Here is a 14,662-nt window from a genome sequence, read left to right as displayed (position 1 = left end):
TACTTTCTTGCTTATTGCATAATTTAGGGATAAAAATACGTTATTTCACGAAGAATACACGATGTTACGCTCAAGATGATAAAATGAAACGGAACTATTCACTGTTTTACCTCCATGAAACGCCATGACGTCATTTCTGTTTACGGACGTTAATTTCCCGCGCTAACGCCAGGGCCATTATCGATAATGGCCCCGGGGCTTATTATGATAATGTGACAATGTATGACGCAATGCGATAATGGGAGAATTTTCAGCACAAATGTGTTACTATTTATAGGTACTCATGTAATAAGTATAGGTTAATAAATGGGAGAGCGGTGCCTTTGAGTGATAATGGCCCTGGCAAGGTGATAATAGCCCGAGGGCTTTAGCCCGAGGGCTATTATCTTCTTCCAGGGCCATTATCACTCAAAGGCACCGCTCTCCCATGTATTTACCTGTTTATTACATGTTTACCTATAATAAAGTGAGGAGTATTTTTGTGTCATTTTTATGGGTACTAGCTTGCATCTTCTGGCACAATAAATTTCAGCTTTTCAGTTTCTATATTATTTGTATAAGATTCTATTTACTGTATAAAATCAAATACCTGGATAGTTGTACTTTCTTGCTTAATGCATAATTTAGGGATAAAAATACGTTATTTCACGAAGAATACACGATGTTACGCTCAAGATGATAAAATAAAACGGAAATATTCGCTGTTTTACCTCCAAGAAACGCCATGACGTCATTTCTGTTTACGGACGTTAATTTCCCGCGCTAACGCCAGGGCCATTATCGATAATGGCCCCGGGGCTTATTATGATAATGTGATAATGCATGACGCAATGCGATAATGGAAGAATTTTCAACACAAATGTGTTACTATTTATAGGTACTCATGTAATAATTATAGATATCACAGCAAACTCTCAGTTTGTTGCTCTATCATATTTTGTACAACTCACATTCATATCATTTATATTTGTAAAGTAAACATGATAAAACTAGTGCATATATCACCTGACAAAATAATCAATATTTTCTATGAAAGGAATTTAAAAATCGGTTATGTGAAATTCTAAGTATCATGATCAAACTGACGTGAAATAGTCACAATTTATTTTGTTAAAATACATTTTCTTATTCATAATTAAGAATGATATAAAGGGAATGTGTGTGCGTTGTTTTAATAAGAAAAATAGCATGCTTGTTGACATTTTGCGGTTCAGAAAGCAAGGTTACTAGGAAGTAAGTTATTAATTCAGTCAGACTTATATGCAGGTCTAAGGTATTCTATTTCATTTTGTTTCAATAGTAATATATTATACATTTCTTAAAACTCTAGATATTAATAAAAATACGTTTTCCTTGAATTTGGTTGAAAATGAAAATAATCAGAATACAACCAGGAAGGAATATAAGATATAAAAACAGAAATTTAATAATCACGTGAACCATAATTTGTTAATATATCTTACGCCATAACAAAATAAATAGGACTATTAATCATTTCATTGGAATATTGTACGCCTGACAGTCTTTCCATATTATGCTCTTTCCATATAATGCTTAAAGAAAAAGTATATAGAGGTTCGTTTTGTTAATAAACGTTCTGCTATTGTTTGTTAACACTGTTGTTTTGCATATGTTTTAGATTATGAGACTATTATAACGAAATTATTTCAAACTGAGATGAACTATTTTAAGCCTTTGCATTTAAAAATGAACAAAAACATGTGTATAACAAGAAGAAAATAAGCAAAAATAATCCAAAGCACGTTAGAAAGCATTTATGTTATTATTGCAGTGCTTTCTGATATAGCGGATAGCTAACAAATTTTTCCTGTGTGCCAATTAATTCGAAGAAGAGAAAATTGAAATTTAGTTAGTATTTTTTTCAGTATTTCAGACGAAAAACAGCTATTATTTTCAAACTTTTAATAGAGGTTCATGCGTTTTTCTCTATGATACATATCCTTAGGACACCGTGCCCGTTTTTATACAATCTCGCCAGGCATGAAAATACTTGCTACAGCCGCTGCACAGCACCTAAAGATTGCTGTTGTTGATAGTTAATAAAATCTGTAAAAAGAAAGAGTGCAACTAAGAAAAATAATAGCAGATTCGTTTTGACTGAGTCAGTTCATGATAGGTAATGAAATGTGCAACGCCTCTCAAGCACCCCTAGCACCGGCATAAGCGGAACTCTATAACACATATTGAATGGACTCCATGATCAAATTCTAAATTCATTAGCCTAGCCTTTTTTTACCATAAACTCCGCTATACCCTAAAGCACTATATGATAACGATTAAAAGGTTTCTAAAGATCGTTTTCTTAAATTGTACAACAGATTATTCTTGTTTCAATTGCGACTAGGTATGAAATCATATTTTTTTATAAAATATTGCCTAAAAACCTATGAAAGAATCTGTATACTCTATTCTATAATAATTCTATAAAAAGTCATTACTACATATGCGTAGCCGTTACATCTAAATGTATGACCGTTAAATCTTTTCAAATTGACAATTCCTGATGAATCTAAAATTGGACAATGATGGTCCATTTTAATAGTGTTGTCTGAGTAAGTGACATGGTGGTCTTATATTCGTGCAAAAAGAACTGTTTAGAATTACCTTGCTCGAAAAAATGGGCTAATGTCAACTTTAAGGATATCTAGATTGTTTTAAGCCTCATTTGTTTCAAATAATGATAATTCCATCAGCTACTTTACACGAACGGCATTCTTTGTCTTATAGAATTCATTAACTATCTCAACAGCGGCTTTTAATTGTTGTGTGGCGGCCGTAAAAGTCTACCTGATCCTTTGGATATTGAAGCATATTCAATATTTATGTTTAACAGACCGGGACAGAGTAGATCACGGGATATTCTACGTAAGACAAGCCCGTGATAATTAAACATCCTCTTTCAAATACTAGGAATAACGTAAGTAAAAATAAAGGAAGTTAATTATCCAGCTTAACGTACAGGCTTGAAACTAAAGCCAGGCTTGAAACTAAAGCTGTTTTCTTTCTCTTTTTTTTTTTTTTTGTCTTTTTTTTTTTGTTTGTTTAAGCGTTGATTATTATATATGTTTGTATATTTTAATATAAATCAGGTATACTATTTCTTATTTATTTATCTGTAATACAAAATTTCAGTACAATCTAATGCGATTAAATGTTGTGAAAACGAAAGTAGGTCTACCTTTGAAACGAGTTGATAAACAAGCATTCATACCCCCACAAAATGTACGTCTGGACAAAGACAGTTAAAGAAACTAAATGCAATGTGACTCAGAAATAAGATTATTTAATATACACAAACTTATGTAAGTAAACATTGTCTTTATTTTTTAAATATTAAAGGGGCTTGTTTGAATAAAAAGTTATAAAACAATTAAAATTTAATGTAACAATTGACATCAAAACAGTGTTATAAGACATGATATTACACTGGGTCTCATAAAGACATGACATCCGTTTATATATCTGTGAACACTGAAATTTAATAAAATGACCCGTTTTAAATAGTACATAAAACGGCATGTATTCATAATTTTGTGAACTTAGACTCAGTGCTGTCATATTTTCTTTTCCTTCGGGATCATAGAATTCACTCATTTTTACTGTAAAACAAATCCGCTTATTAAGCCTGTGCTAGGTGGCGTGAGAGGTGTTGCATATTTCATAACCTCTCGTGAACAGACTCCATCAAACCGAATCTGCTATTATGTTGCTTGGTAACGGTCTATGCTTCCAAAGAATCTTTTCACAGATTTTATTGCTCATTTAATACTTATATTTTATACTTCGGGTTTTATCTATGTGCTTTATGCATACCTTTACCATGTGACCTCCCATTTACCACATATGCATATGTATATCCGCAAATCTGTCATTTTGTTGTTACTGTTGCTTGTAGACAGAGAGACTTAAGTTATCAAACCAAGTGATATAAATATTCTAGTGAACAAGATCTCTATTTTGTTACCATTAAAATTGGTTACAACCAGCTGTATAATACTAATACGATACCCCTTAGGGCTTTCGTGTAGTTTATGTAAGTTGTCCTGTGTTGTCTGTGTTTATAAATTTTCTGTTTCTTGCCTTGCAGGTCCGGTAATCTCCTTAAAAAGATTTAATTTATATCTAGTGTGGCATTCATGGGACTGTATTATATCCCAAGATAAACAGTACCTACAAATAGAAATACGTAAATGTCTTAGATTTGTATGTATTCGCAAAAACATCCGGATCCTAAAAGTGAAAAATAAGAGTTTTGTTGGCTATTTGTAAAACGCAATTTAAAAATAAAATGAATATCCAGTAATGATTTTTATGAATTCGACATGATTCATTCATAGAAAAAGAGAATGAATTTCTGGCAATTGTGTAAAAAACGAACAACATCTTACTAACGATTCATTTTTCCAACATATGTTTTACCGTAGTGTACTGTACAATTCTTACTACTGGAAATATTTTCAAAAGGTTGCCCCCCTTTAAAATGCCAAGTTAAGTCAAAATTTAGCACTGGGATATTGCAAATAAAAATAACAGCTTTTTCAAAATGATGTTTCACTGTCCGAACGTGTGGCTCCTTCATGCAGTCTCTATTCGAAATTCAAGGCATATACCACTGAATTGACAACCGTTTTTTAAAATAATATAAATGTTTTCTATGGTTGCCGGTACCGTCCATTTTAAAGTCGCAAGAAATTTTACCATCAGTTTATAAATGTCGCGGGCAACTTTCAAATCCTACCTTATAAAAAGTCGAGTTTAAACATTTAAGCCTCGAGTTTCATGCCTAGAAACGCATCACATAAAAGTCGAGGCTAAACACTTCCTATTTTTTGCTGCGACATTTTATGAGACCGTGAACATAAACTAAAACTCGGGGCTTAATTTTTACCATCGTCTTCTTATAGAATTTCTATTAAAATTGTAAAAAAAAAACGTTGCGGATTTTCTTTTCTCAATTTTTATAGACTGACGAGGGATTAAACATAGAGTCAAACCGTGGACGCTACCGGCCACCGGAGTCAAAAAGTCCCTTGCTGTTTCCAACAACTATTATGAAATATCATTTTGTACCATTCGACAGAAAATCTCAATGATTTGTAAGTTGCCCGCGACATTTTATACACAGGCAATAAATTTTCTCGCGGGCTTAAAATGGCCGCAAACGGCCACCATAGTTTTCTAAGATGTTAAATTTTCATGTAAAACAATCCTTTTTGTCTATGAATTGGTAATGTAAAAATTTTTGTAAACGTTATCATTGACCACTTTTGAAACTAAAGACACATGTATATACACTGACGAGGTATGAAAACGCAACAAATATATGCTTGAATATATTTTGTACTACAAAAAGCTTCACCTTGAAACGTTCAACACAATCACATCTCGATACTCTTTACCAGTTGCGTTAATTTTACGGTATGTTGTGCTGATTAATTTGAACACTATGGCTAAGTTCACGTCGAAGCTCTAGGGAAGGGTAGGCTGTTGTGTAAGTGATACTTACTCCCACCTGTAAAGTAAATGACCAATCAGAAACTGGGCCCTGGAAACATGTAAAACTGTTTTTTCCCTGCACATTGTGCGCTGTAATGAAAAATCAGAGACCACAAAACCCTGCCTTTGAGTGGAGTTTGAGGAGTTCAGCTCTTCAACAGGGAAGATACGATTGGTGTACTAACTCATACCGTTGAAGAGGGTTATCGAGTGTAGAGTTGGCCTCTACTCAACCCCAGTGCTTCCTCGTGAACTTAGCCAATGGGTATAGAGTATCGAGATGTGTATGTGTCGAACATTTCAAGGTGATGTTATTTTTGTAGTACAAAACATATTCATGCATATGTTATATAGTTGCGTTTTCATATCTCGTTATTATATGTAAACAGGTGTATAGAACTTGCATATTCATTCCTTATTAGACCTGATAGACAAATATAAATCGAAACAAACTGATTTTTTTTGTATGTGATTTAATATAATAGAGTATAAATATGAGAAAAAAATAGAAGCGAGAAAAAAAGCGGGTCTATTGAAACTTACACAGACAGTGATGAATAGAACTATTCATACAATTGTACAGTTAAGGTATAGGTCCATGTTTCGGAGAAAAAAGTTCGAACGTCATCAAATCATAGAAAGAAAGCATTGTTTTACATGAAAATATAACAGCATATAAAACATTTATATTATTGTACAAAACCATTGTCAATTTATTCATACATGTATTGAATTCCGGAAAGGGACTACATGAAGGGGCCACACTTCTGGACAGTTCAGTGCCTTTAAAAACTCACCATTTTTAAAAAGCTGTTACATGTCTTCGTTTTGATGCATTCGCAACATCGTGCGAGTGTTTAAACTTTACATAACTAGGAAAAACATCGTTTTGACAATTGTTTACATTTATTTCTTTACAAATGGCATTCTTATTTAAAGGGGGACAACTCATTTAGAATATTTTAAGTATCCAACTCCGTGGGACAGAACAGTGAAACATGTATTGGACAGATAAGTTGTGTGTCAAGATGCTGTTCATTCGCTAAAAAATCTGTTGTTTGGTGATATACTGCTAAACCTTACATATAATTTTACAGTTATCCGGAAGTAGTTTGCTATAAATATTTTTTTTAAATCAATACACGTATCACGGTATGGGTAAACTTGATAACATGATAGAATGCGGTTGATAAATAGATAAAATTCCTTTTAAGTTTGTTCATGATATTCAAACTTGTCGATAATGAATAAAACGAAATTGCCATTTGTAGATATCACAGCAAACACTAGCTTTGTTTCTTTATTACATTTAGTACTATTAAACAGTAAATGGTTTTCCTCACAAACTCGCATTCTATTTATATCATTTATACTTGTAAAATAAGCATGATAAAACTAGTTTTTCAGGTATTTATCACCTGACAAAGTAATCAATATTTTCTATGAAAAGAATTTCAAAATCAGTCACGTGACATAGAATATCTTTGTTTGGGGCAATTTATTATTTATAATTCAGGAATAATATTAAGAGAGCGTGTTTTTAAAACTAATTGAAATAACATGTTGAACTTCTTGTTTGCTTACATTTTGAAGTTCAGAAAGCAATGTAACTAGGAAGTAAGTTATTAATTCTACTAGACGTTTATGTAGGTCTTTGGTATTCTATTTGTCACCCCCCCCCCCACCCCACGAACAACGAAGTTGTAAGGGAGGGGAGGGGGTTAGATTGTCTGTCTGGTCGTCCGTCCGTTTGTCCGTCTGTCAATCGCTCCTCATCCCCTTGACACAATTTAATGAAACTTCACACAAGTGATCAGTAACAACAGTAGTTGTGCATGGTGCATGTTAGGTTCTTTCAACAAAAATTGCAGAGTTATGGGACTTTGATTTTTGTTACTTTGCTATATACATAGAGTCTGCATATGCAAACTTACGCGCGCTAATTCTCCTGAACCCATGCACACAATTTAATGAAACTTCACACAAGTAATCAGTAGCAACCCTAGTTGTGCATGGTGCATCTTAGGTTCTTTCAGAAAAAAATCTTCACAGTATTGGGACTTTGTTTTATGTTCATATACCATATACATACAGTCTGTATATGCAGTCTTGTGCGCGCCTAATCTCCTGACCCCTTGCACATAATCTAATGAAACTTCACAAAAGTAATCAGTACCAACCTTACTTGTGCATGGTGCATGTTAGGTTCTTTCAGAAAAATATTCTGCAGAGTTATGGGACTTTGATTTTTGTTACTATACTATATACATAGAGTCTATATACATACAGTCCACATAATTATGCAATCTTGTGTGCGTCAAATTGCAATGTACAGTGTCAGTGCATGCGGTGAGTACATTTATCACCTTCAGTGATAGTGATAGTTTATTTTGTTTCGCTAGTAGTATATTTTACACATCTTTATACTCTAAATACTAGTAAACGTTTTTGTTGAATTTGGTTGAAAATGAAAATAATCAGAATACAACCAGGAAGGAATACAAGATATAAAAATAGAAATTTAGTAATCACGTGAACGATGATTTGCTAAAATATCTTACGTCGTGATAAAATTTTAGGACTTAATCATTTCATTGGAAAACTGCAAGATTGACGGACGTTTAACTTAACGCTTTTCTTATATTCTTCCATAGTTTTTGTAAGGTAAAATATATTGTGGTTTTGTTTTGTTTTAATACAGGAAGTAATACACGTTCTGCTATTTAATTACAAGTCAATATGTTAGTGTTCTATGGCATCCGTTTATTTTCTGAGACATTTTTGTAACTTATTCATCTCAAATCGAAATGCATTTAGGCCTATGAATAGAAAAAAGGAAAATATATGCATATAATCGTTATAACAGCGCACTCTCCAGCACGATAAATAGCTTTTATTTTATCATTTATATGATTACGATTAAAGGACCCACACGATTTAGGCGAAAAATAATTTCTCTCAAAAATCCATAAAAAGTGACTAATGATACAAACTTATTGGCGTGTGATTTTTGCACGATATCCTTAAAAGTAACCAAAAATATAGCGCAGAAGCTAGTAAACCGTTGCCACGTCGAAATAATGCCTTCTTGTATTTTTACCAATTATATATATAACTTTCATTTTCACCTACTTTATCATTTTTCAGTGTCATATATTCATTCTATGCCAAACTTTAAGGTTTTTTCAGAAGCAAATATCGTTTTCTTTATGTGTTAATAGAATACAAAAATATATCCGTAAAATATATCATCCGAGATTAAATACACTTGTTACTATAACGGCTAGTTATGAAATAATCTAATTAAATATCGCCAAAAAACCTTTGACTCTATTTGTCATAAATCTACTTTTAAGGACAACATTACGTTTTATACTTGTACGTACTATATTCATTCTATAAATGTCTACATAGGCGTAGGAGCAGGGAGGACAGCTTTGAGTGTGGGGGCAGCATATACTTTGGACCCCTCGCCATAAGTACGTCAAAACAACTGATTTTTAACAGAAATATCAGTAAATAAAGGGAAAATAGCAGAGTTAAAAATGTAAATCGACGGTACATGTAATCACTTTTCTCTAAGCTTTATTGACAGCCCCTACGCCAGTATTCTATCAAGTAATAGTATATCGTTTGTTTCATTTTACAGTTAAAATAATGGAATAACTATTTTTACTTTAGGTACAACTTTAACATCAGTGCATGGTTATTGCACAGAAAGTTAAGCAATTACATTGTATGACGTGAAGTATGGCAGACACTGATTACTTTGTCATAGCGGCAATAGATTTTGGAACGACATATTCGGGTTACGCTTTCCAGCTTACAAGCGAATATGATCCAACAGATCCAACAAAGAAAATCTTTTCTCCTCAAGCTTGGAATGACGGTTCAACAAAACTTACGTCTCTTAAGACACCGACTTGTTTGCTATTAGATAACAATGAAGACATTGATTCGTTTGGATTCATGGCGGAAGAAAAGTATGCTGATCTATGTATGGACGGAGATAATAAGAATTGGTACTTTTTCAGGCGATTCAAGATGCAGCTGCATGACACTACAGTATGTTTTAAACCAGACACATTAAAATATTACTTATTACACGCAACCTATGAAATTTTCAATTCAAAATAATTGAAGATTTACATTTCGATCTTAATCCTGATCATGTTGGATACGAATGACTCTGCTTTTGCGACCAGTGTAGATCATCCGTGCAGTCTGATCATGATCAGCTCTTTTCCCCATTCAGTCAATATCATTTTGATAAGCTCTCCTTTTAACAGTTAATGGTACTGTCCAAATTGAACGATGGACTAGTTCATTGTGAAATAATTAGCGATGTCAGGGTTAAATGTGTATATGGATATCATAGCATATGAATATGTACATATACGTTGCACAAATTTCAGGAACGCTAATATATGTCAAAAACAATATTCTCCTTGTTATTAAACTGTTTATGTCATGTTATATTTAGCGTGTGTTTTCTGTTATGCAGGGCTTAAAAAGGACAACAATGTTATCGGATGAGACTGGAAGAAAACTTTCGGCGTTAAAGGTTTTCAGTAAATCTATTGAATGTCTAAAGAACAACTTCTCGGAGTTACTGCAGAAGAAAAATTGCCACGTACTGCCGCACGAGATAAAGTGGGTTCTCACAGTACCAGCAATTTGGGATGATACCGCAAAAGGTTTTATGAGACAAGCAGCAAAAGAGGTGATATTTCAATTCATCATTTGTTCATTACGTATTTCACCGTATTTATGTTAATTCAAAACATATCGACATTTTTGTCGAGCAAAGGTCTTCTACTGTATTTGTGTTAAAGGTCAGGCACTGATCTTGATTTTTCCGAAAGCTTCTAGCATAAAAAGTTACACTTTGACAAACCTCAGTTTTGAGATATGACCATCAAAATGAGATAATTTCACTGACACCCAAAACAATAAGAGTTGGTGTAATCGGTCCAATTTCTCGCGATGTTTCTTCAAACACGCCACTTACGTTGAATGGCATTTGGAGGTCATCTTTATTATTGTAAACATTACCTTTCAATACAACCAGCTTAATATGTCTCACTGAATTTCCCGGGTTTCCTTATTCATTTTAACCATCCAAAGCTATTATTTAATAACAACTTCTGACCAAAACGAAAACGAACATCTTTTTAATTAACTGTGGAATTCTTAAACAGTTTTTGATAGAAAGCATGAAAAATGATCTTGAACACGATATTTATAGAGGCACATATGGATATTATTTTTAGGCTGGAATTCCGTCTGAGCATTTGACAATAGCATTAGAACCGGAAGCAGCCTCCTTATTTTGTCAGCACTTACCTGTAGAGAAGTTAAACGTTGGCGGACAGGTGAAGTTCTCTGACGCTAAACCAGGGACCACATATATGATTGTCGATCTTGGAGGTAAATTATTTTGGCCAAAGTTTTCGTGAAATGAGTCTATAATTATGAAACTTGGATATGTATATAAATGTTATGATATCAATAAGTAATATTAGGCAGGAGTATTTTATAAAAAGGGCATCTGAAATATGGGAAAGAGGCTCGGGGCATAATTTGCATTTAGAGATAAAAATTCTAGCTCAAAGATTTGAGATATTTATGGGATGTTTATGTAGTCTGTTAAAAATCAATTAAATCAGTCAAATACCATATTTAGCATTAATATAATGACATGTTTTCAATGCACAACTCTTGTGCAGTTGATTTATATTCATACAATGCGCTGCAGGAAATAATAGATATATGAAAGAAAAACAAGAGAAATTGAAGCTTGAAATCTAATTTGTATGAAAATGTATAAAATGGATTATTTTGTCAAAATGCCAACAAGATTAATGAAACTTAGTTCATACTATTGGCATTATGATGGCAATGATAAATGTAAAGTTTCATTGTCTTTGATCTGTAGTTACTGAGAACTTACTGACAATCGCAAACATAATTTTATGGAAATAAGTATTCGTCAAAATGATAGCAAGATAGTCATTCAATTTACAAACTTATCATGGCAAATAAGTGTGATAAGCTAGTAGAGATTTCCAAGAGAATTCTTGAAAAACAAAATGAAAAATAAAATGACTAAGAATAAAAGGACGCATTATTTCAAGAAAATGAAAGCACGTGTTATAAAACTTGGTATTATCATCACAAAAAAGTTGTATGAAGTTTTATATAGAGACGTGATATGTAGTTACTGAGATACTTACTTGCTGACAATCGCAAACAGACTTTGTTAAGAAACAATGGCTAGGTACAAAAAGGGGCATATTTGCATCAAAAGCAAAGCAATAGTTACGGAAACTATGTCAGTCAGTTGGTATTAACTAGGAAAAGTATGCTTGAAGGTTCATGCAGTTATGAAGAGTTATATCTGAGATAGGCGTTTCATGTGACTCGTTAACAATGGTCTACACAGGACGCCGATACCAACTGTATCGCAGTTGCTCTGATGGCTTCCGTCATGGCAAGCTAAAATTAAAATAACTTTACTTTTCTACTTGTGCGATCAGTGGTATTTAAGCATAATGATTTCGTTTACAGGCGGAACTGCAGATATAACGGTGCATGAAAAGGTATCTTGCGGAAAGCTCAAAGAAGTCGATCGAGCAAGTGGTGGACCGTGGGGTGGCACTTCGGTTGATGGAGCATTCATACAGCTTATCAGCTCAATTGTTGGAGGGCCTGTTTTTGCAGTATTTATGAAAAAACACACTGTTGATTACCTCGATCTGATGAGAGAATTTGAATCTGTCAAGCGAAATGTCAGCCTTTCTACAACCGATGATATAAAGATGAAACTCCCTGTTACTTTGAACGACACATGCAAAGAACAGGTAAAGAAGGATTTCAAAGAGCTTGTCAAAGTAGCGAAGAGAGACAAAGATATAACCTTTGTCGGAGATAAAGCCAAATTCAAACCAGCACTTATGCAAGCTCTCTTCAAGAAGGCTACAGATAAGATTGTTGACCACATGAAGTACATCCTTGACAAGACACCTGTCGGGAAGAAGGTCTCACTTATTCTCATGGTAGGTGGTTTCTCGGAGTCTGCTTTCATACAAGACGTGATCAAAGCAGAGTTCCACAACAAGAAAGACAGAAAAGTCCTTATACCAAAAGAAGCTGGCATTTCTGTTGTACAAGGAGCAGTTGTGTTTGGGCGACATCCCGAGAACATAACATCCAGGGTGCAGCGTTTCTCTTATGGCGCAAAATTGTCTCCTTCATTCGATGCAAAAATTCACAAATCTTCAAAAATGTATAAAACCGAAAAAGGCGATGCCAGATGCAACGATATCTTCGGTGAGTTCATGCACTGCGGCACAGAAGTAAAAGTAGGTCACACAGTATCTACTTCATATACCACGGTTAGGCCATTCCAAGGTGATACCGACCTGCAAGTTTTCACTTCGACTAGAGAGAAAACCATGTATACCGATGAGGATGGTTGTAAGAAGCTCGGGCAGCTTACGATCAAAATTCCAAATCCATCTGAGGAAATTCGGGAGATATCTGTACAGTACGTTTTTGGTGATACAGAACTTCACATCCACGCCTCTGATGTAAAAAGTAAGGTTCCATGTAAAACCACACTGAGCATTTTTTAATGAATTACAAGAGTACTAAATAACAAGACATCACTACTTTATGCTATATTTGTCAGTATTACAATGTCTGTAAATTAATTGCAAGTTGATATTGATTCTAGGTATATTATGATACATTATATTGTATATTGTGTCTGACTTTATTGTAATATGTATAAACAAATAATTGTATTGTATTATACAGTGACTATAGTCACACCTATTCAACTAGAATTAAATGTGAATTTGTAAATGTGACAGACTTATACATTTCCCATCATATATTGAATTCACCGTCATAAGTGTGTATAGCAGAGAATTGGATTTTATTGAGATTTTCTCATTACATTACTTTGCAATGAATACTCATTAACCAAATATCATAAAGTCGTTCCAAACTTCAGATTATTTGAGAATAAGAGTGACTAACTGTGTGTAATAAGGTACTGTTTTATAGATATATCACTTAAATCTTCTATGACATTATCCAAATATATTCATTTACAATTATTTTAGCAGACAAGAAGTACGAAATGTATCTTCAGCTAAGTAAACATTTCTGGAAAGGAAAGAAACTTGAGCTATTTTAATTTCTGTCTTCTGGCGTGTTTCGTCTGGCCCTTAAGGATATTTCTCTTCTTGCTATGTTTTCTGCAAATGCATTGAGTACATACGGTTTAGCCTTTTTATATAAATACAAAAGTATTTTGGTGTTTTACAATATATAGCATGCCTTCTGTCCACATTACGTATGTTAGGGTTTCACCTGGCGGGGATAACTAGATGGTGGTGGTAAGAGTGGGGTTAGGTGCACCATAAACCTGTTTAGGGCTCCAGTGGTAGTTTTGCCATTAACGCCCCAATGTGTTCCTTTATTTGTTCGTTTTGTCCTAGTGTATTTGCTTTCTGTGAGTTGGTGTGTTTGCTTTTGATGAGAAGTGTGCGTGCGTGCGTGCGTGCGTGCGTGCGTGCGTGCGTGTGTGTGTGCATCCGCGTGCTAGGTTAACATTTCGGGAGGTTGCGTTTTTGGAATGTGGCTTGCCTGTTGCATATCTATCCTTGTTAGTTGTTGTAGTTGTTTTTGAGTACATAAAGTGTGCAAAACACAAAATAAATGAATCTGTGAAGGATATATGAGCTTCTTGCCTGCCATGATACCGTAAATATCTTACTTATTGTACCATTTTAATATCCATACTGAATAGAGAATCCTAAATGTCTAAAATGTACAATATTCAATAAATTTGACTTTATTTCATCACACATTTTGCTTCAGATTGTAGAGCTTATTTTATTCTCTGGTAAGTATACATGTGCCAGCTCTTTATTCCAGTCAGTAATGTCGATAGGAATACTGTTATACATATGGGGTCCGTTTCATCAAAAAAGAACTAAGTCCAAAAGGAAAGCTACATTCTAGGAACGTAGCCGACGATACAGCAAGAAACCTTCTTATTACAAAGTTTGAACTTATTACATGACTTAGGAGTGAACTTTCACAAAACCTATTTTAATTAAGCCCAGTCCTA

General features: G+C 33.8%; 1 protein-coding gene across 6 annotated transcripts; it reads left to right on the top strand.

The window, feature by feature from the left end:
* Nucleotides 1-1,038: 1,038 nt before the first annotated feature.
* Nucleotides 1,039-14,391, top strand: LOC123549537 (heat shock 70 kDa protein 12A-like). 6 transcript variants are annotated; one of them, XM_053545250.1, is made up of 5 exons: nucleotides 1,039-1,233; nucleotides 9,199-9,582; nucleotides 10,022-10,240; nucleotides 10,791-10,947; nucleotides 12,088-14,391. In XM_053545250.1, the coding sequence occupies exons 2-5, from the start codon at nucleotides 9,268-9,270 to the stop codon at nucleotides 13,152-13,154; spliced, it is 1,758 nt and encodes a 585-aa protein (XP_053401225.1). In that variant the 5' UTR covers nucleotides 1,039-1,233; nucleotides 9,199-9,267; the 3' UTR covers nucleotides 13,155-14,391. The 6 variants fall into 6 exon arrangements, with proteins under 6 accessions (XP_053401225.1, XP_053401227.1, XP_045193640.2 ...); XM_053545252.1 differs by lacking the exon at nucleotides 1,039-1,233 and adding an exon at nucleotides 1,250-1,273; XM_045337705.2 differs by lacking the exon at nucleotides 1,039-1,233 and adding an exon at nucleotides 2,630-3,110.
* The last annotated feature ends 271 nt before the right edge of the window (nucleotides 14,392-14,662 follow it).

The sequence above is a fragment of the Mercenaria mercenaria genome, chromosome 6 (assembly GCF_021730395.1).
Source record: "Mercenaria mercenaria strain notata chromosome 6, MADL_Memer_1, whole genome shotgun sequence".
NCBI lineage: Eukaryota > Metazoa > Mollusca > Bivalvia > Venerida > Veneridae > Mercenaria > Mercenaria mercenaria.
The sequence above is the reverse complement of the archived record's forward strand: the minus strand, read 5'-3'. Positions and strand labels throughout refer to the sequence as shown.

Excerpts from the sequence above, each read along its gene's own strand:
- LOC123549537 (XM_053545250.1), top strand. The coding sequence starts at position 9,268 with ATGGCAGACACTGATTACTTTGTCATAGCGGCAATAGATTTTGGAACG. Across the intron at positions 10,241-10,790 it reads TGAGACAAGCAGCAAAAGAG|GCTGGAATTCCGTCTGAGCA; the intron begins GTGATATTTCAA and ends TATTATTTTTAG. Across the intron at positions 10,948-12,087 it reads TATGATTGTCGATCTTGGAG|GCGGAACTGCAGATATAACG; the intron begins GTAAATTATTTT and ends TTTCGTTTACAG.